Here is a 22,883-nt window from a genome sequence, read left to right as displayed (position 1 = left end):
TTGCCACAATTTGTTATGGTCCACACAGTCAAAGGCTTTAGAATAGTCAATAAAACAGAAATAGATGTTTTTCTGAAACTCCTTCACTTTTTCCATTGTCCAGTGGATATTGGCCATTTGGTCCCTAGTTCCTCTGCCTTTTCTAAACCCAGCTTGTGCATCTGGCAATTCTCGCTCCATGAATTGCTGAAGTCTACCTTGCAGGATCTTGAGCATTACCTTACTGGCATGTGAAATAAGTCCCACTGTTCAATAGTTTGAGCATGGTTTAGTGTTTCCCTTTTCTGGTATAGGGATATAAGTTGATTTTTTCCAATCTGATGGCCGTTCTTGTGTTTTCCAAATTTGCTGGCATATGGCATGCATTACCTTGACAACATCATCTCACAAGATTTTGAACAGTTCAGCTGGGATACCATCCTCTTCTGCTGCCTTGTTATTAGCAATGCTTCTTAAGGCCCATTCAACCTCACTCTTCAGAATGTCTGGCTCTAGCTCACTGACCATACCATCAAAGCTATCCCCGATATTGTTATCCTTCCTATACAGGTCTTCCGTATATTCTTGCCACCTTTTTTTGATCTCTTCTTCTTCTGTTAGGTCCTTGCCATCTTTGTTTTTGATCATACCCATTTTTGCCTGGAATTTACCTCCAATGTTTCTAATTTTCTGGAAGAGGTCTCTTGTCCTTCCTATTCTATTGTCTTCTTCCACTTCCACACATTGCTTGTTTAAAAATAATTCCTTATCTCTTCTGGCTAACCTCTGGAATTTTGCATTTAATTGGGCATATCTCCCCCTATCACTGTTGCCTTTTGCTTTCCTTCTTTCTTGGGCTCCTTCTAGTGTCTCAGCAGACAGCCATTTTGCCTTCTTGGTTTTCTTTTTATTTTGGATGTATTTTGTTGCTGCCTCCTGAACAATGCTGCGAACTTCTGTCCATAGTTCTTCTGGGACCCTGTCTACTAAATCCAGTCCCTAAAATCTATTCTTCACCTCCACTGCATGTTCCTTAGGAATATTAGTGAGCTCATATCTAGCTGATCTGTGGGTCTTCCCTAATCTATTTAGTCTGATCCTAAGTTTGTGATCTGAACTACAGTCAGCTCCAGGTCTTGTTTTTTCTGACTATATAGATGTCCACTGCTTTTGGCTGCAAAGGATGTAGTCAATCTGATTTCGGTGTCCATCTGGTGAAGTCCACGTCTAAAGCCATCTCTTAGGTTGTTGGAAGAGAGTGTTTGTTATGCAGAATGAGTTGTCTTGGCAATTATAAAGTGTTGTAAATTTGCACTAGGAGCTCTGCCAACATTTGATGGATATAAGAATAAAGCAAGTTTGTTTTTGAAAATTCAAAAGCTTGAAACTTTATTTGGTGTCCTAATAAACATATGGTCTTTAAGAATTTTGGAATTTATTTTCCCTAAGAATTCTTATTTCAGTCATTACCTTATGTATATGAGATTGCCTGATAGTTAGATGAAAGATAGGCAGTGCTGTAGCCAGGGCCGTCCCCATTTTTTTTTCCTGTATCATGAGGCTTCAGTCAAGTGGGTGTGGCTCCCACTTTGACTTTTTTGACCCCTACAGATAGTTCTAGCTCTAGTTCCTCTTTGTACTTCTTGCAGTCTTTGGAGATTGTGCCACCTAATTTGGTAACAAAATGCTAAATAACAGCAGGAATTTTTTCTTCCATTTTTCAGTAGAAATAAAATAAATAAAATAAATAGATGCATTAGGCATTATATCTTGGTGTAGTGGTTAAGGCTCTGGGCTAGAAACCGTGAGACCGTGAGTTCTGGTTCCACCGCGGGCACGAAGCCAGCTGGTTGACCTTATGCCAGCCACTTCCTCTCAGCCCTAGGAAGAAGGCAATGGCAAACCACTTCCAAAGAAACTTGCCAAGATTGAACGGATTAAAAAAAAAATCTTATATGTATAAGGTTAATCCATAAACATCTTCTCTCTTCCGAAACAAAAAAGACCTTAAACCTTATCTGCCCATCCCATCCCCCTTTCAGATACCATCATAGCATGATTCATTTTGGCTATCAGGTGACAAAATAATTATAAAACATTTAGCTTCCATGTGCAAAAAGCTTATCCACCTCTGGACAAGCATTGTATTGAGTTCAGCATTGTATACTTCGATCTTCAGTCTCAAAATCTCAACAGAAGTGTAATTTTTACAATGGTTTCTATTAATTTGCCAAAAATTAAGGCTTACACCTTTTGTATGTTAAGGATATGCTCTGTCACTTTTATATTCCCTCTGTAGTCACTAATTTGTCATTTACATGCTTTGTGTCATGCATTATGTGCCAAATGACATTTTTTCTTTTTGTTTTTCTTCTGTTATTTTTGAACCACCTTAGTTATACCTTGCTTGCTTATTCCTCTTTTGTATGAAATTCCTGGACCTCACCAAGATAATTGCATATTGGTCCTAAATTTCTTCTCCCTTCCTTCCTATTTTAAATTAAAAATACCTAAATGTCGTCAGTTACACAATTCGTCCTGTTGTTGCTAAATAAATGTTCAGCAATAGCAAACTTTTTGAATAAGTACATAAGATTAAGAGACACATGTAATACTAACCTTAATTTATCTGTTCATAAATGCATCCTAAAATAAAATTCAGACTTATTATAATAATTCATTTTGATATATTTGTTTCATTGCCATTTTAATAACTTTATTAATGAATAGTAGTTGCAATTAATATATATATATTTCGATTATTTAGTTTGTTGTGTTGCTGTGAGAAACTGTTTGGAATGTCGACAAAGGCAAAGAGAGAAAGTAAATAAATCTTCACTAATCTGCAGTAAAACACAAGAGACTCTTCAGGGCATAAGTGCAACTACTACCAAGGTAAAGTATTTTTTTTCTTAATATATAAGAGTCCATTAAAAATGAATAGGAAAAAATTAAATCAATAAATTTATGGAGGGTTTTTAAGTATGTGTAACCTAAGAGGTTTTCTACAGCAAGGAAAAGCTGCCTCACTTGGTGCTTACCATTATTTTTGGAATTACTTTTTTTAAAAATTCTTTTTTAAGTTTTGGACTTCGTTTTCCTTCCTTCCAATATAAAGCAGGATTGAGAGTAAACAATTGTCTTCCTGTTATTATTTTTGTATTAAATTTGAAGATATTAGCATTTTCCTACACATTGAATCGGCTGATTTGAACCTTCAGCTTTCTGTTTCTATTTTCCTATGAGAAGTGTCTGCCTATTTCACTCTTGCTTGTGTAAATAGATTCCTAGGGGGCGTTATAATCTACTGCATGAGACATGGAAGATTTTAAACAGATTTTTTCTGAATTCCACCAAGATTTTAAACAGATTTCTTCTGACTTCTACCAAGCTTTTATGCAAGATATTCAGGACATCGTGGAAAATATGTGGTCTAAAATGTGCCAACAGGTTGGGGATGTGGTGGATGACATTGAGGAATTCAACAGTGATAGAAATGTTTCTTCTAAGAGTGAGATTGGGATTTCTGTTGAGATGCTGGATGAAGATCGGAAAGTGGAGAAATTTAAGGGAGAGAGAGATCTGCAAGCAATAAGTGAAATTGACTTTCTGGTAGAATGCCATGAAAAAGAAGGTGTACCAGAAGACCATTGTTATTTCGAGGAGTTTAAGTGACATATTTTGATTTTTTCCTTCATACAAAGATTAGTCTGAGTTATAATAATGTTCAGCTGGCTTGTTTTTATCTCTGTTTGGAATGGGGGGGAAATAAGAGAAAACCCCAAAACTGTTTTTGTTAAGCACTAGCTTATCTGTATAGCGTCCCAGGCTCTTGGAAACAGGTGCTCCAGACCCTGGAAACTATCCAGTCAAGGTCAGATCCTGCAGCCTCAGTACCATGAAAACAGGGTCACAAGGTTTTAGGGGCAGACTTTGATAAAATCCTTAGGATTGCTTTTTGAGTTTGGGAGCTGCCGTACAGACCTGAGCTCTGGGTGCTGTGGAAATTGAGTTGCCCTGGGGTATCTCCGCTGTCCTTATCAAGAGGGTCCTGACAGCTTAGGGAGATAGGGTTTCAACTTGCTTGGTATGTAATGATTTTCCTTTCTTTATGTTATGCTTTTAATGCTTTTGTTTAATCTTCCTAAACTGTGTTTCTGTTTAAATTTGTTTCCATAAAGTTTATAATAAAGCTTAAAATCTCTTTATCCACTGGTGTGCTTATTGTTTCTCGATCTAGAACCAATTGTCTGAGCATCTGATCACTGCTTGGACACTTGGCAGAACAAGAGGTTGTTATGTATGAGAGGTTTTTTGAAGAGAAGCTGGAATTTTTGAGGGGGGCAGTTGGGCTGTTTGATTTTTTTCAAGAGAAAAGCTCTGTGCACATTGTGGGGATATGTAAATGCTCTGGTTTATTTTGAAGTGGGATAAGGATTAAATAATGTTTATCTGGATTGCTTTAAGAGTTTGACTGATGTTATTGCTTTTAAGGATTTGGATTAAGATTATTACTGTATAAAAAGTGTTTATTTGGATGGTTTTAAGGATTTAATTTAAGGCTACTGTGTTGAATTGTTTTTGTTTTTTGGATTTATTAAGATTAAGATTATTAAAACTATTGTACTATTAAGTATAATGGCAGAGAATTTATGTGCTTTTTAATTTGATTTTTATTATAGTAGACAGAAATGTATAGAAAACTAGTAGGAAGGGAATAATTTAATAAGTGTTATCTTTTGGGGAGAAAAGTTATTTAGGAACTCTATATGGTTTTTTTTTAATTTTAATATGTGGGGAGTAACTATACTTAGTGATTTTTATAATGTGCTAAAGTGAAATAATTTATAAAAATAATGTGGTTTTGGTCTAATATAGAGATTGATTATGGAAATTTTTGTATATCCTTGCTATTAAAAGTCGGAAGTCACATCTTTCTGTAATTTTGAAAAAAATAATTCTCTTGTGTTTTTACACCTTTTTAGTTCTTTCTTCTTTTTTTGTAGTTTTTTTGTTTTTTCATAGCTTTTATCCTTGTCTTGAAACTCAATAAAATTCTTTAAAAAATGAATAGGAAAAAAAGAAAAAAAAACTTTTATCCAGTATATTAAATGGACGGGATAACTTCACAGTTTGGTAATACCAAAATTATTTTATTCTTTGCTTCCAGAAAGGCATCTTTACAACTTTCATAATCTTGAGACAGGCTCTGGATTTACTAGGAATGGTTGCATTTCATTTATTTATTACCAGGGCTCTTCACCCCTTCAGACAAGTGAATCTAAGAGGCTTAAAAAGCTATCAACAGTAATATTGTCAAAACAAAAGAGAAAAAAATGTATATACCATAAACAATTCAACATCATTTATAGCAGTACATTTATTTATTTATTTATTTGTGTATTCAGATTTGTTATAGCTGCCCAACACCAATGGACTCTGAGCAGCTTACAAAACCAAAACATCTATAAAAACAAAACATAAAGCCACACAGACAGTCCAGATTAAAACTATCTTAAAAGTGACTCAAATCAAACCAAACAGAGTCCTCCAAGATACAATCATATATTAACCCCAGGCCTGGGACCAAAGCCAGGTTTCTGGAAACCTAGGAAAGAGGGCAGTGTCCTTATTTTAAGCGGATGCTGCTCCAGAAGGTGGGAGCAGCTTCCTTGGTCATGCAAGATGGCAACATTTAATAGAGGGGACCTGGAGTGCAACCCCTATGCCAGAACGTATTGGATGGGCAGAAATGACTGGAGACAATTGGTTCCTCATAAGGCCTAATACCTAGATGTTTTATATATTCCACATATCTACTTCATCAATTCCTCAGGTCTTCACAAGCTTTTTGAATGTTATTAGTAAGTATATATATTTTTTCTGGAGAAGTTGTTTCTACAGAAGGGAAGATCCAGCAAACAATGCTTGCTTCTGAGTCTGTCCTGCTGTAGTTCCTGGGGAATGGTGACCCCCTATAGGTGTGCCTCAGGCAGGCAGTCTCCCAGATTTGCAGGTCCCATGCCATGTAAGACTTTGTAAGTTATTAATGGCACTCTAAATTGCACCCAGAAACAAATGGACAACCAACATACCTCCCATGGTTTTGCTGTTGAGTGATGATATTAGGACATTCTCATAAGTACATTGGTAGCTGCATTTTGTACCAGCTGAAATTTCTAGGTGGTCTTCAAAGGCAGTCTCATGTAGAGCAAATTACAGTACTCTAGTCAATACGTGACAAGGGCATCCCATTGCATTTAGTTCTATAATATGGATAGCTTAAAATTCAGCGTTATATGAACTTCCCAATTTTTCTCTTAGACTTTCTCTCTTAACAGAATATCAGAGAAGATGAAAGGATTGAATCTGAAAATTTCTTTTAAAATAACATAGCCAATGGAATAGTTATCTCTGCTACTCATAATCAGTATTTACATTGGTGAAGCCTCCAGTAAATTTATTTTATTTAAATTGATGTAGAGAGATCTTATTATATAAAACAAATGAATCATTTAGGTGGAGGAGCTTATATTGATCTTTAAGATGTGAAACTGACATATATGATAGACACTTTAAAGAATTTTTATGATAGTAACCTGTTTTCATTTTAAAAAATATTGTTATAGTTTGTTGTATAGACATGCAATGTAAAGAATTTTATGTTTTTAATTTACAACCTTAAAAACTAAATGTGTGTCATATAGGAGCCAATTGAAGTATAAACTGATTGTACAATATTGGTTTTAGCACTGTTCTAGTAACAACCAATTGCACTGGGGTGCCAAATTTTAAATCTGGAAGCAGCTTCACATACTATATTTGAAACCAATAAAATACAAATTACTTGATTGGTTGATAACTTCAAGAGCTGAGTCTACAATTTGCTGAAACTGTGCAACTATTGCATTTTTAGGCTCCATTGGAAAATGTTCCTAGTAACCTATCCCCAATTAAAGACCCAGATAGGCTTCTTCAGGATGTTGATATTAATAGACTACGAGCAGTTGTATTTCGTGATGTGGTAAGTATTATTATTTAAAATCTATGTTTTGTATATTGGTGGTGAACTTAAGCAACAGGTTCTTGTATATCTAACTATGCATTGCTTTTGTCTTAAAATAGTAATTTCTCATTGATGCATATACAGAGAACAACTTCCATACATTATTGTTATACTGGCAGTTGTTATTCAAGCCCCAAGAAAAGATGACTTCAACACAGCATGCATGATAACTTGATCAAACTTAGCAGTATCAGCTACTTTACACAGACAGGTTATTTGGGCAATCATTAAATACTTGTGGCTATTGTTATTTTATGTGAAGATAGTATTTTATTCAGTAGAAAGTATTCTATTGGGACATTAAATGGCAATTAATTTTAAAGTAAGACTAAGTTGAAAGTGTTCCTTGAGAAATTTTGCTCTGAACAGTATCTGCTGTAGGTGAGGTTTAGTGGAAAATTATAGAAAAAGGTTTTGGATTTGCTGCTTGATAGAGCTGGTGGTGGGTTAGGGTATCTTTTTTATACTTTGCTGCGGCGATAAGTATCAATGAAGCTTCTCTATCAAATCACAGTGTTGATTTGAAGTGAACATTTAGAAAAGAAGATATAGGCAGTTGGTAGTTTTGGAGAAGGTAATTTTTACCAACTATTTTGGTGGCAGCTGAAAAAAGCAAGCCAACGAACAAGAAGAGGGAGGGAGGAATCTTCACTCTGCAGAAGGAATCCCTTCCTAACTTTTCAGTTAATCAGCCAAACCTGATGAAGGGGCGATTTTTGCCCAGTCCTAAAACAAAATTTCCATTAGAAACTATTGTTTATTTACCACTTACATATTGAATTTCTTGCTGGCCGTATTTTTTAATCTTTTTAATATTACATATCTCAAGTTATTTAATGCTTTATTTCTATGCTTTTAAACTTTTTTTAAATTAATAGAACTTAAACTGTTATATTACTTCTCAAATTGATTTTTCTACTTCTGAAGTTTAGAAATTTAGTATATGGTTTTAAATTTAGAGAAAGATAGGTAGACAGACAAACTTATCTCCAGATCTCAGATGAAAACCAGACTAGCATGGATGGACACATTTGATGTTTAGATGGATTGAAGAATGTACAGTATATATGCCTCATCCTTAGAGAGAATCTGTCTTGGACAACCTCTATTTTAGGATTGTTTTTATTGGAAATAGAACTGCATATTCATATAAAAGAGAGCCAGTTTGGTGTAGTAGTTAGAAATTGGGAGATAATGAGTCTTGCCTTAGACCAGAATGAGCTTAGGAACTTTGGGCTAGTCACTATTTCTCAGCTTTAGGAAGAAGGCCATCGCAAACCACTTCCACAAATGCTGCTAAGAAAACTGCATGGAGTTTTCCAGGCAGCCGCCATGAGTCAAGACTAATTCAAAGCAGCAAACAACAACAACAAGAACAATAACATAACTGTAGTAGTAAAAATAATATAAATGATATCTAGCCAGAAGTACTGACATGTCTCTTTCTTAGTATCCTAAACAACATAATTGTAATTCAAATCTACAATAAAGAGATTTCAGTTAACTATGTAACATAAATATCCTTTCCCATGATTCTTGAAAAGGATCAGCTACATTTCTCTGTCTTCCCTCACTAATATATAACATTGGTCTGAATTGTAGTTTTGAAGAGTTTGGAATTAGTCTGACTTTTTCCTGCACTGCCCTTTAAGGCAATGCTGTTTGGTTCAAGTTTCCCAGATTTATGTATATTGATATTTATTTCCCTATACTGTATATTTACATCAACATGACTCTATTACTGTAGTTACAGACTGTCCAGAATGCATTTTCACAGCATTCCCATTTTGCCTTTACAAACTTGGACAAAGTAGGAGTGCAATCAAACCTTGTAGTCCCACTGGGTAAACAGGCAAAGTGGCGAGCTAAGCCCAAACTGAGTGTTGATAACTTTCCTGTTTTGTGTACAGAAGCCTGATTAAAGAGTTTTACGACGTCCTTCTAAGTTGCTCACCTTCTCCCACTTCTCCTCTGGGAGGAGTCACAAACTGGTTTGAGAATCTCTGAGTTAACTACTTGATATGATTAGAGTGATGTATCTGATTTTATTTCCCAACATTGTGGTAGTTTTCATATGTACCTGTTTCAACCTCCTATAAGATCGTAATGAAAGTGTGTGGACCCAGTCACACCTCTCTGTCACAGATTATACCAGTGTTTCTCAACCTTAGCAAATGTAATATGTCTGGACTTCAACTACCAGCCAGAACTCCCATGCTGGCTGGAGAATTCTGGGAGTTGAAGTCCAGACATCTTACAGTTGCTAAGGTTGAGAAACACTGGACTATACACTCATATTGGGAACGTGAAAGAAATGTTCACATATTTAAGTACCAGTCAAGGGAATGTCTAAAATGACTGTCAAACAATAGCTTGCTTTTTTCATTTTTTATTTTAGTAATTTGTTCCACAGCATTGATTAAGACAGAAATGGTAACTCTATCATGTATTTTAATTGTAATTTATCTTGTGCGTGTTTGTATGTTTTTCTTTTCTCCAACAGGATGATAGCAAACAGGCACAATTTTTAGCTTTGGCTGTGGTTTACTTCATTTCTGTTTTAATGGTCTCCAAATATCGGGATATTCTTGAACCACAACGAGAAACTGCAAGGTCTGGAAGCCAGGCAGGTAGAAATATCAGGCAAGAAATAAATTCACCAACAAGTACAGGTACTGCTGTTTTTCAGTTAATGCTGAGGAACTGTTGGGACACTTGATATTTGAATGTGGCAATTGAACAATAAAGAATGGCTATTAACCTTTGAAAATATTTCTGCTTTTTCTACCATTTGAGCGTAGATGGTCTTAGGGACTAACTCTGACTGAAGTTTTATTGGCAGCAGATATGAGACTTTCTTCTAAGGCATATAATTAATTGCAGGACACAAGCTAATTACTTTCCCATTTTTTCATTAAAATCAATTTTTATGTTCATCATATGATTTGAATTCAGATCATAAGTTATGTAGTTCCATTACTTTGTGACAGTTTAGCGGCTGGGTATTTTTACACCATAATAGAATCTATATTTTGCTTGCAAAAAATCCCAGATTTAATTTTTACTATCTTCACTTATCAGCATCTCTATGAAGAAAGAAGCCCTGTCATGGCAAACTAGAGCAAATAATCTTACTTGGGATATGGTGTCATCTGAACATTAACACAATGGTGGATGCAATATGATACATGTGCGTTAAAAGAGAGGGACAGACGTTTGTATTAATATAATAAAAGTATACTGGTCTGTTTTTACTTATAAGCATCTAGCTTGTAAATACTCCCACCCATTTAGCAAATACTGCCACCATTCCATGTTGCCAGTTCAGGAATCATTAGAAATTATCATCAATGAAAGGAAATAAAAATATATTTTGGATAGATAAAATCTAATTATCCACAAAAGGGGAATAGTACTATATTTAGGCAGAACTGAAGATTTTATAAATGTTTGGAACATTTAGGTGAATTTTAGATACAATACATGGCACGAAGACATCTGTTATCTCCTTAACAAAAAAATGGATTATATTTACTTATTAGAGGCCTGCAAAGCTAGCAGAAATTTGGTTGTTGGTAAATATGTATAACTACATGTCCTAACTTTGCTAGTTAAAATAATAATTGTTTGGGAATTCTAGTGTAACAGTGTATTTCCAGAAACTGTACTTGCTCTTAGTACTCTAATTCACTAGGATTGTTGATTCAACTTTTATGGAAGTGATTTAGGTGCTGTTTGTTTCAAAAGAGCTGGATTAAAACCAGCTTTGCCCTGGGTCATACTGCAAGGTCATAAAACTTTCTTTTCTCTGATGTACATTCCTTTGGGAAGGCGATATCTTAATGTGCGTGTGAATTCTTACCTATGAAACCTCTTTCTTCAGAGGCAGAAGTTCTTTGGATGAGACTACATATTGCCTGATTGGAATATTTTATTTGTATTGTAAACATTTTGGAAAGAGAACCAAAATTGATGGCAAATCCTTCCTCCTCCTCCTCTTTAGACTTTTAATAGTTTTGTAAATAGTCCTCCCTGGCCCTATATCTTTTTCTGACAGGACTGACTCTCCACAAATGGAGAAATAAGAATATCCTTATGAAATGAAATGCAGTAAGCATTCTAATATTAGTTTGGATCAATTTCCATTGTTTAAATTTAAGCATAATTTAAAAAGAGAAATCTTGTCAGAGTCCAGTTCCTCGAATGTTAACCTATTTGTTAGAAATACCTACTGCATGTAATGAGAACAACCATATCTTTGTTTTACAATGTAATCCTACGCATGTCTTCCTTCCAAGTACATAGGAATAGGATTGGTGCCTAAAGACATTTTTTAAAGTAACTAGAATAGGGCAATTAAACACAATGACTTCAGACACTTCTGAAAACCTATTTGTTTAAGGCTACTGAATCTTTTGAGATTTTCAGTATCGTTAAGATTTGAAAAAAATTCTGTAGCAATATATATGCCTTTTTTTTCTTTCTTGGGGTGTTATAAATGCTTTATTGATACTTTGATTATCACATTAAATGACAAAATTGATTCATGAAAACCTGTCCTATGTTAAAATAGACAGCAGTTCACTTAATTAAAATAAATGTTCCTGGCTCCTTAAATGCTTGAAGAATTTTGACTTAGCTTTTTTTTTTTAGTTATCAAACATATTTGTGTGAGAATCATATCTTTAAACTATGTATGGCTATGCCATATAAGCCTAATCCATTTTTTCCAGATAAGGTTGTTTAACAATCAGTGGTCAAATCAGTACACGTTGTAATATATATAGGAGTTTGCACTTATTTATTTTCTGACATAGTCTTGTTTATGGTACATTTAAACTATTTTCATTTTAGAATAAAACTATTGATTTCCATTGTTTATACATGTATAGTTCATGATGTGTTTCCTTCATTCAAATAATGATCAAGTAATTAACTATTCCTGCATTAATTTTTTTTGTAAATAATAAAATTATATTGCCTATTTTTAGGGAATTTGCCTTAGAATTCAGCTACCTTTTGTGGCTGTGCTACAGTTAATGTATTTTTCTGTTTGTATGTTATTCCATACATAAAACTATTCCAACTGTTCCTGTCTTATATATGTATACCTGTCTTTCCATATAAATGTTGTTTCTCTGTATGTTGTATTATTTGCAAGTATGTTGTTTTTCTAGATTTCTCCCTGATAAACTGTTAGTGCCTTGTTTGCATGTTTCAGTAAGCTTCTGACATGGATCCTCAGTGGACCAAACTACCGGCAATAAGTAGCTGGCTCACAACTGACTCCATGATTTTCTTCACAGTTGTGGTTATACCATCTATCCCACACCCAAGTTTGAACCATGGATTCCTTGCCAAGTTAATACCTGAACAGAGCTTTACCCACTCATTTTACAAAGGTAATATTAACATAACCTCCTATTGTTTGCCACCCTTATTTCATATTATATAATTCAAGAACTTAATTATAATACAAAGTTTTGATCAAGAAGATGATGTTTTGGGTTACATACAGATCAGAGTTATCTGGCAATGATACTGTGAACATTCTCTGCCTTGTTCATTAACAGTGTTACAGGAGACAGTTAACATTTAATACTGTAAAGAAGTATATTTCAACCCTTTAAAATAACACTGCAGTATAAGGAAGTTATATAGTGCTATGTTCCTGAAATAGTTTGTTGCCTTTTTTTATACCCTTTGTTTCTTTTGATTTAGAAACATGTCTTTTTCTATATAGCTTCCAATTCATTTTGCTTCCAGTAGGCAGACAATATGATTGGAGATACCACCGAGAACAAAAAAATTGATATCACTTCTAGGAGCAGTCACTTGTTTCCCTCTGTTTTATGCTATTACAGCAAAAAATGATGCAGAGCTTTCTTCTTTTTTCTTCCATATAGCATGACATTTCTCTCCCAACTGATATACAATACAGGGTTTTGCAGATATTATACATAACTGTACAACTTCTTATCCTTTTTTTCTATGCACTATGCAGTATTAGCTGTTTTTTAATTTAAATTGGATAGTTAGAGAGATAGATAGATATTAAAATCCCATAGAGACAGCCCAAAATGCTTAAGTTACAGTTATCCAAAGGCTGTTAAAGGAAATAAAGCAATATTAATTTAGAATGGTGATCAGAAGATAGATGCCTTGGGCTTAGGGCAATGAGAATGTTTACTGCTGCAGCAAAATAACAATTTCATAAAAAGTCAGTCTAGTGAGATTACAAACCAAACTCTTTTGAAGCCACAATTTGCTAACTGAAAACTATTTCAGATAAAAATATACTTTCCCTGGAATATGTAAGTATTATAAAATCCCTACATACTTCACATTGCTAACACCACACATCTACACATACTACTTAAATGTCACCTCATATTGCCAGTGTCCCAGAACATATATACCCATCTTCTGGATTACCCCTAAAATTACACATATACATCATTTCCTAGCACATAGGCAGTTTATATATCCATTCAAAAACACTCATTCTTACCTCAGCAGCCTACTGCAAGGTTGTACCATCAACTTTTCATAGGCTTTCCCAAATTCCTTACTAGTGCTTATCTGTGCTGCCTAGTTTTGTTCTCCTTAGCCATTCTTAGTACCTACTCCTGGCTAGCTTTAATAACCCTTCAATTGTCTTCCATTTATTTCTAAATCCTCAGATAACATCTTCGTGCTTACCCCAGACCCTAACATTTATGTGGCAGCAGATTTTCCCACTGTGTTTTGTTTTGTTTTCCTTTCATTTTTATCTAGTTAGCAGAATGCCAAGTTTCAGTTGCCTTGTCTTTGTTTCCTTCTTTGAAAAATAATTTTGATCCATGTTTATAGAATGAGGAAGCACTGTGGATAAGAAAAACAAGAGTGAAGACTAGCTGGTAGTCATAGAACTGCTAGTTTTTAGCTAAACTAATTTTTTAAAAACTTAAACGTTCGTTATAAATGGACAGGGAGATGACTAGATGTTAGGATATTTTAGTTTTTCCACATAACCTCAGATTGTGGTCATATAACTGTAAATTAGGAACTAAGCTATAACTAGTATATATTATTGGAAAAAATATGAACAGTATTGGAATTAGATCATTGAGGTATGAGAAGAAACTCCTCAGCATTTAGGATCAGTATTCCCAGTGTGGTGCCTATGGGTATCCATCTGGTCCTTCATATATCTCAGAAGCATTCTTGGAAATGAATGAATGAATGAATGGAGCTTGCAGCACACTGCTCTGTGTCCATTGCCTCCCCACAAAAAGGTAAGAGTTGACCTAAGGTGATAGAGAGCCTGAAAAATTGATTGAAGAGTCTTCAATTTTCTCCAGAAGGATACAAACACATCAAGATTATTATTAGAATATTTTCACAGGGATAAAAACGAGCAATAGGAATAGGCATCATCCTAGTGATATTCAACAGTGTTAGAATATACAAAAGAAAAATGTTTTGGTTCTGAGTTACCTCATCTCAATGGATTGTTGCCAGTCTTCAGTAGCAAAAATTAGGCAACGAATTATGCTGTATATGAAATTTTGGGCCAAATGATGGATTTGTGTTGATCATCATTATCAAAACTAATACAACTGATTGGGACTGATTCTACAAGAAATTATTTATTCTCAAAAGAGGGCAGTTTTCTAGTTTCTTTAATTCTGTATTATTATTACTACAGATGTTCCTTGCGACTGTTCAAAGTTGCGATAGTACTGAACAATGGTACTTATGACCAGTCCTCAAAATTCTGACCATAGCAGCCAGTCCCTGTGGTCGCATGATCACGATCTGGGTCCTTGGTAACCAGCTGGCAGTTATGACATTGCAGTGTCCTTTGGTCACATGACTGCTATTTGTGACCTTCACTGCTGGCTTCTGACAAGCAAAGACAATGGGGAAGCTGGCAGGAGGTCACAAATGGTGACCATGTGATGTTGTGCTTAACGATGGCATGGGATTCACGTAATGATGGCAACTGGAAGTGCCAGAACTGCCATCCCTATGTGGTGCAGTCATGTGATGTCATGCTTTACAACTGCATCACTTAGCAACAGAAATTACTGTCATCAACCAAAGACTGCCTGTACTATTATAGTAGAATACTGAAAAGCATTTTTGTTAATGAATGCCACAGATGGTAATAAGAAATACCCTGGTAATAATAAACAATAAATCCATTTAATAAAATAATTAATTAACCCCATATTATTAACCAATAATCAACAGCACAAAGATAACATCAACATAATTTATACCAGTGACTGGCATCAGATAGACTCTATGCAACTGTATTTAGTGGCTATTGTCATCTTCCATGCTGTGATTCAGCAGTGTTGATTACTCAGTGTTTTTGGATAAGTTATAGATTCTCAGTAATGTCAGTCTGGCTTCTTGCCTGCTTTTGGAATAGAAATAACTGCAGCAGCCCTCCTGGGTAATCTGTGTCTGAAAATAATACAGAAGATATGACCCTGTTGATCTTCAAGGATTACTTAGTGACCTTTAACATGATAGTCTGTGAGCGTCTTCCAGATTTACTATAGTATTTGGAAGAATATGAGACCGAGTTATTGGTTCACATCTTTTTTAAATGGATGCTTACAGAATGGATTGGTAATCTCAATGGCAGAAAAAAAATGTTTTTTTTTATTTTGTGATTCTCCTTACAGATCATTTCTGTTTTTAGCAATTTGAAACTGTTGAAGAAAATAATCCCCCCAAATTGATGTCAATTTACTAATATAAGTTTACCAATTCTATATTTCATTTAGAAATTGTTCAGCAATGTAAATGAATAATTGACAGCTGCCACTAAACACATTTAACTAACAAAAATGAATCCAGCCAAAATTAGGGGTGAGTTGATGGGTGATATTCTTTGGTTTGGGAGAAAAGAGGCATGGCCGTGCTTCGTAGTGTTTCACCACCCCTAAAATATGTATGTTACATTCTGTGTGTTCTCCAGGAAGCAGCAATAACTCAACAGGGTGCTCTCCCCCCACCCACCCTGTTAACTCCTCTTAGCTTTATAGCTGAGACCTTTCCAGGGCAGTGATGGCTTTGCAGTAATTACCTGTAACTTTAGAAAGTCATTTTTGCACTGTGATCTACAAGAGGCTGGATTTAAAGCTGCAGGAAAAAAAAATCCAGTGGGTGCAGGCAATCCTACAATTATGTGCTTGTTTTAATGAAGCACCTCATTTCTGATGAATTATTTAAAATTGAGAGGAGGGAGGCAAGTTTTAATTAGGGTTGGAGATACCATGGTTTCTTAGGTCTGAGGCATTCAAATCACTTTGGCTTCATTATTATTTTCTTTCCCACATCTAAATCATGCTACATTGTCAAAAATGTAACTTTCCCATTTCCATTTATTTCTAAACAATGATTTGTGACTTGTTCAACTAGTATCCAAAACACTTTAATTTCTATAATTCTTATTCTTCCATTTCTTATTTATTCATTCATTTGAGAATGCCTCTATTATTCACATTTTTTCACCTCTGCAAGTAGAATTATGTCTCTTGTAATCGGATGCTGAGCCCCGCTTCCACTCTTGCAGTGTCAGTTTCAGGCTTTTCAGGGCACTCCCCACCTCCCTCTCTCATTTCCCATTATGCTACCTCTAATCCCCACATACACATATGAGTTGAGAGCTCCTTTCATGCTATGAGTTGTTATATTGTCTATATTCATCATAGTAACTTTCCTCTCAAACTGATGCTTTGAAACTCTTTTTAGTGTTCATTTCACAAACTCTTCTGGTCATTACAGGCTCTTCGGTTGCCTCTATCCTCACTACTTATAATCCCCACTTTTCTTCTTTTTCTGTCTCTTAAACATCGATTGTACTTATTTAACAGGAATCATATTTCTTCTGGAAAGGAGGAGTAGCTGAGCCTTTGGTTATATTGAAGAGTTTGTCATAATTCACGATTAAAATAGTTACTATGGTACAAGCTAATGCAGCTCACTGTCTGTTCCATCAGATGCATCTTCAGTGCATGTAATGAGGTAGACTGTGATACATGAAAGCTCTGCTATACAGATATTAGTCTTCTAGGTGTCATAATATTGTTATTAGTTTAGTCGCTTCCGACTCTTCGTGACTTCATGGACCAGCCCACGCCAGAACTTTCTGTTGGTCGTCAACACCCCCAGCTCCCCCAGGGACGAATCCATCACCTCTAGAATATCATCCATCCATTTTGCCCTTGGTCGGCCCCTCTTCCTTTTGCCTTCCACTCTCCCTAGCATCAGCATCTTCTCGAGGGTGTCCTGTCTTCTCATTATGTGGCCAAAGTATTTCAGTTTTGCCTTTAATACCATTCCGTCAAGTGAGCAGTCTGGCTTTATTTCCTGGAGGATGGACTGGTTTGATCTTCTTGCAGTCCAAGTGTCAGGGCAGCCACTCTCAGAATAAGACTCAGACTCACTTAGAAGGTCTAAGGATTTCTGGTTTTATTTGAACGGTGTACGTGCAAAGAGAAAGACGGGAATCCTTATGTGGTGACAGGGTGCCCTGTTTATACTTTGCTGGCGGACGTCGTGCTTCTCCACCCTCGGGCCAGGACCGGATGGGTGCTTGAGACCTCAATGCGTCAGCTGATGGGCGATCCCGGCGATCTCCTTTGTCTCCCTGTCTTCGTCCGGACTGGGTGTGTCCTCTGAAGGTGTTTCCCCGATCTTCTGATATGCATTAATTACTGCCTTATGGGTGCTCCCATTATGTTGGGCATTACTCTGTGGATATGCGTGCCTGAGGGAGGTGTGAACGCATCCCCGGGGGACATGGGAAGGCGTTCCCCTTGCATTTGATGGGTGCTAAGCTTGGTCTGAAGGGTTTATCTATTGTGTTGGGGGTTCCCTTCTGGATTATGGGTGCTTGAGTGATTTAGGGATTATGCTTATCCCTTCCTCTTACCTAATGTGCATGTTCCCCGTTGTGATGCACATATGCCTTGCAACGGAGAACATGACATGCTGCCCCCAAAGAAAATCTTAGGGTGCTGGTTTGGATGGGTATGCTTCATGGAAGTTCTTTACCAACCTTTTGGCTGAGACATGTTGGGCTTGGACCCACTCTGGGTGTGGGAAATGCCTCCATTTGACCAGGTATTGTAGCGTGCCCCTTTGCCTCCTGGAGTCAAGTATTTCTTGGATTTCAAAATGCTGTTGCCCATCTATCATAATGGGTGGAGGCAGGGAGGGTTCTGTGTGCCATTTCGAAGGGGTGGCTGGTTTCAGGAGGGCGCAGTGGAAACCTGGGTGTATGCACCTTAGATTGTGGGGTAAGTCCAGTTTGAAAGTGACTGGGTTAATAATTTCTGTGATGGGGAATGGTCCAATAAATTTGGGTGCCAGTTTCTTGGAGGGCTGTGGGGATTTGATGAACTTAGTGGAGAGGTAGACCCTATCTCCCACTTTGTAGTTCGGTTGCGCCGCCCTGTGATTGTCTGCAAACTTCTTGTATGTAGCTTGTGCATCTGCCAGGGCTAGCTGGATGATGGGCAAAACCGTACCCAGTTGAGCTGCCCAGTCATCTGGAGAACATGGTGGGGTGTCTGGTTGGGGCAGTTCCGGGATTGGCACAAAGTCTCTGCCATAAACCACCTTGAAGGGTGTGTGACCTGTGCTTTGGTGTACCGCGTTGTTGTAGGCCACCTCTGCAAAAGGAAGCAGGTCCACCCAATTGTCCTGTTGGTAGTTAATAAATGCCCGCAGGAACTGCTCCAGGGTAGAGTTGAGAATCTCTGTAGAGCCGTCTGTGTGGGGGTGCCAAGCCGTTGACAGTGCTTGCTTGGTGCCAATGAGGTTTAGGAACTCTTTCCAGAACCTGGAGGTAAATTGTGTGCCCCTATCTGTCACCAAATGGTAGGGGGTGCCGTGGATTTTGTAGATATGGGTGAGGAACATGCGTGCCAGTTGCTGTGCAGAGGGGATGGATGCACAGGGTATGAAGTGTGCCTGCTTGGAAAAATAGTCTTTTACCACCCAGATTACTGTTTTCCTTTGGCTGGGTGGCAGGTCGACTATGAAGTCCATAGAAATCTCCTTCCAGGGGCGGGAGGGGCTTTCTACTTTCTGCAGCAGTCCTTGGGGTTTCCCCACCTTCCGTTTAGACCTTGCACATGTGGGGCAGGAGGTTACGTAATCCTTGACGTCTTTTCTTAGGGTGGGCCACCAGAATTGCCTCCTGATTAAATGTAAAGTTTTTACGAACCCAAAATGTCCAGCTGTTTTATCGTGGGAGCGGTTTAACACCTCCGCTCTCAATGATTCTGGTACGTATAGGGCTTTTTGTTTCCATGCGAGCCCGTGCGTAATAGACACATGGTGTTGGTTGTTTTGCAACCATGTATCTTTTTTGAGGGCTTGGGCGAGTCTTTGTTGCCAGTCCTGTGAAATTGACCTGCACCTTCCCCCGTTTGCCGGTGGTTGCTCTGAGGCGCGTCGGGTTTTAGTCTGGCTGCGTGTGACAGCAGGACAGCCAAGCTGTGTGTCTGTTCATACAGTCCCCACAATGTCCGGTGCTTGGCCAGCATCTTGGGGTCGTCGGGAAAGGGCATCCGCCAGGAAGTTTTTCCTCCCTGGGATGAACTTAAGTTTAAAATTGAATCTGCTGAAGAATTGCGCCCAGCGTACTTGCTTTGGACTGAGGTGTTTCGGGGTGCTGAAAGCCTCCAGGTTTTTGTGGTCAGTCCAGACCTCGAAAGGGCAGGAGGCCCCTTCTAGGAGGTGCCTCCACGTTTCCAGGGCTGCCTTGACCGCGAACACCTCCTTCTCCCACACGTGCCATCTCCTTTCCATTTCCGAGAACTTGCGAGAGAGGTACGCACAGGGCTTCAGCTGATTGTCAAAATCGCGCTGAAGGAGGAGTGCTCCGATAGAAAAGTCTGAGGCGTCTACCTGTACGACAAAGGGTCTGGCGGGGTCGGGATGCTGTAATACTGGCTCTGCCATGAAGAGGCTTTTTAGGCATTCGAAAGCCATTTGACAATCAGCTGTCCAGTTTAATAGCACCCCCGGGTTTCGGGATTTACGGGTGTCTCCCAGGCCCTTTGTCCAGAGGTTAGTCAGCGGCAGCACAATTTCCGCTAGCCCCTGGATGAAACCCCTGTAGAAATTCGTGAACCCCAGGAAACTTTGAAGTTGTCTCCTCGTGCACGGGCACTCCCACGCTAGTATAGCCTGGACCTTACTGGGGTCCATTTCGATCCCCCTTGCCAAGATCCGGTAGCCGAGGTAGTCGATTTGCTCCTTGTGAAATTCACACTTGGACAGCTTTGCGTATAGTTCTGCCTTGCGGAGTTTCGTGAGCACTGACTTTACGATGCGTTCGTGCTCGGCTTCGTTCTCAGAATAAATTAAAACATCGTCCAGGTAAACAAGCACCCCCTTAAACAAGTGGTCGTGCAAGACCTCATTGATTAGCTGCATGAACACGCCCGGTGCCCCAGCTAACCCGAACGGTAGAACTCGGTATTGGAATGACCCCAGCGGGCAATTGAAAGCCATTTTCCATTCGTCCCCCTTCTTTATTCGAATCTGGAAGTAGGCTTCCCTGAGGTCTAATTTTGTGAATATTTTTCCCTTTGCGAGGTGGGCTAGAATGTCCTTTATTATGGGCATGGGATATTTATTTGAAACGGACACGGCATTGAGCCCGCGGTAATCTGTGCAGAGCCGGAGGGACCCATCCTTCTTTTCCTGAAAAAGGACCGGGGCTCCAACTGGCGAGTTAGCCGGTTCGATAAAGCCCCGTGCCAAATTTTTGTCAATAAAGTCCCTTAATGCCGCCAGCTCCCTTTGTGTCATGGCATATATTTTTGGCTTTGGTAAGGTTGCCCCCGGGATCAGTTCAATGGTGCAGTCTGTTTTTCTATGGGGGGGGGGAGTTTGTCAGCCTCCTTTTCCCCGAAAACGTTGGCAAAGTCTTTGTATCTGGCAGGCAGACCCTCCGGGGTTTCTGCCTCCAGGTGCATTGAGGTCGTTGTCGCCCTCCCCATTGCGGCGTGGGGAACCCGATCTCCTGTGGGTGCTTTGTAACGGCCGTCTGAAAAGGTGATCTCTCTTGTCGCCCAATTTATTTGGGGGTTGTGATGCCCCAGCCACGGGATCCCTAGTATGAGTAGAGGTTGGCCCACCAGTGCCATGATGAAAGGGAGGCTTTCCTCGTGGTTGCCGAGCCTCATCGCAACTCTCTCTGTGTATTGGGTGACCGGGCCCCCTCCCACTGCTGATACGTCCAACTGCATGAACACCAGTTGGTGCTGAAGTGGATAGCAGCGGAGGTTAAGCGTGGCCACCAGGTCTGGGTGCATGAGGCATTTCGAACAACCCGAGTCGATCAGCGCCCAAACCTTCTCTGTTTTCCCCCCTGGGCCAGGGTGGCTCTCACATATAGGGTCGGGCAGTTGTCACTCACCCCAAAGTCGTTGCACCCTTTGTTGTCTTCCACCTGTCTTTTGGCGCTCTTCAAGGCAGGTGGCTGGCGTTTCCCACCGGTTCATCGCTTCCGCTTTCCTCGTCATCAGTGACATCAGGGAATTCCCTTGCTGAGGTTTCCCCCTTCACGGCTGGCCTTTCCTTTGGCGTTGGGGCTGGTTTGTTGGGAACCTTTCCCTGGCTGTCTCTTGTCTTTGCTTTTGGGCAAGCTGCTGCCTTGTGGTTTGCCTCTCCACACTTGAAGCACTGCCCCTGGGCAAACCTGCACTCTCGTTCCTCCCCCCAGGGTCGGGTCGCCGGTGTCACTGGAGCACTGCCGGATCGGGGTCCTCTGGCTGTCGCTGCGGTTTGTAGAGACCTCTGGACGTGCTGAAAGGTTTCTTGAGCGTTCTCCGCCTTTCCCGCCAGCCAAATCCATTCACGGAGGGTGGTGGGGTTATCCCGGTTTAGCGCCCATCTTAAAATGTTTAAATTAAGTCCCTCCTTGAGGGTGGATTGTGACCAGTCCCGCACTTTGCCCACAAGCACTTGGAACTCGCTTGCGTATGCCGCCATGGAGCACTGTCCTTGCCTGATTTGCCGTTGTGGTCTCTTCGCCGTTTCGGTCTCGAGGGGGTCTCTGAAGTGGGAGTCCAGAGCACCCAGGAACGTGTCCACATGTTTGAGTTCTGGGGCGTCTGCCTGGCATAGATGGACGTACCAGTCAGCCGCCCTCCCCCTGAGTCTGTTGGCAGTGGCGTTGATCTTTCCCTGTTCTGTCCGGAAGCAGGGTCCGTATTCAGCCATGTAGTTCCTCGCGTTGATGAGGAAGAACGACAACGTGGCTGAGTCGCCGTTGAATCTTGCCGCGAGGTCTCTCACTCCCATCGTGGGTGGGCTCCAGGGCGCCTCCGGACGCGTGGTCCTTCTCCCCTCCGGTAGGAAGCTGTCATCCCGATGTGGGGATTCCCTCGCCCAGGCTCCAGGTGGTGTCGGCTCAGCATCCACTCGCCTCCAGCCTCTTCCCAGCTGATGCCCTGCAGAATAGGGGGGGGGGACCCTCTCCCAGGCAACCCAGTGCGGTGTGCTCCGGCGTGGTCGGCTCCCTCCTCCCGTGCTGCGCCCTGCCGCTGCAGCTGCCATGCTTCAGGGTCAAGCGGGGGTGGGGACGAGCTTCTGGCGCTCCGTTCACACTCACCCCGGTCGCTGCCTCCGCGCTCCAACGCTAGTTCTGCCAGGAGCTGCTCGATCCGTGCCAGGCGTGCTTCCATGGCTCCGCAGCACGAGTTCTCCGTGGCGCCTCCCACGGCTTGCCCGCTCCACCGGCGATCTCCGCCCCTCGCTGTGGGTGTGTTCCATTGTTCCCACGCCGCTTCGACCATCATGGGTAGGGATTCCC

At 39.7% G+C, this 22,883-nt stretch overlaps 1 protein-coding gene across 3 annotated transcripts in view; it reads left to right on the top strand.

Annotated features, from left to right (window-relative positions):
• NBEA (neurobeachin) overlaps positions 1-22,883 on the top strand; it is a 454,810-nt gene that overhangs the window by 130,198 nt on the left and 301,729 nt on the right. For 2 of the 3 annotated variants that reach the window (XM_063305699.1, XM_063305698.1), the window contains exons 27-30: positions 2,747-2,874; positions 6,896-7,003; positions 9,549-9,717; positions 12,352-12,447. In XM_063305699.1, the coding sequence (XP_063161769.1) occupies positions 2,747-2,874; positions 6,896-7,003; positions 9,549-9,717; positions 12,352-12,447 (501 nt within the window). The remainder of the gene's footprint in view (positions 1-2,746; positions 2,875-6,895; positions 7,004-9,548; positions 9,718-12,351; positions 12,448-22,883) is intronic. The other variant, XM_063305700.1, reaches the window with a different exon arrangement.

Source organism: Candoia aspera, chromosome 5 (assembly GCF_035149785.1).
Source record: "Candoia aspera isolate rCanAsp1 chromosome 5, rCanAsp1.hap2, whole genome shotgun sequence".
NCBI lineage: Eukaryota > Metazoa > Chordata > Lepidosauria > Squamata > Boidae > Candoia > Candoia aspera.
Note: the sequence above shows the minus strand (reverse complement) of the source record. Positions and strands in the feature narration are given on the sequence as shown.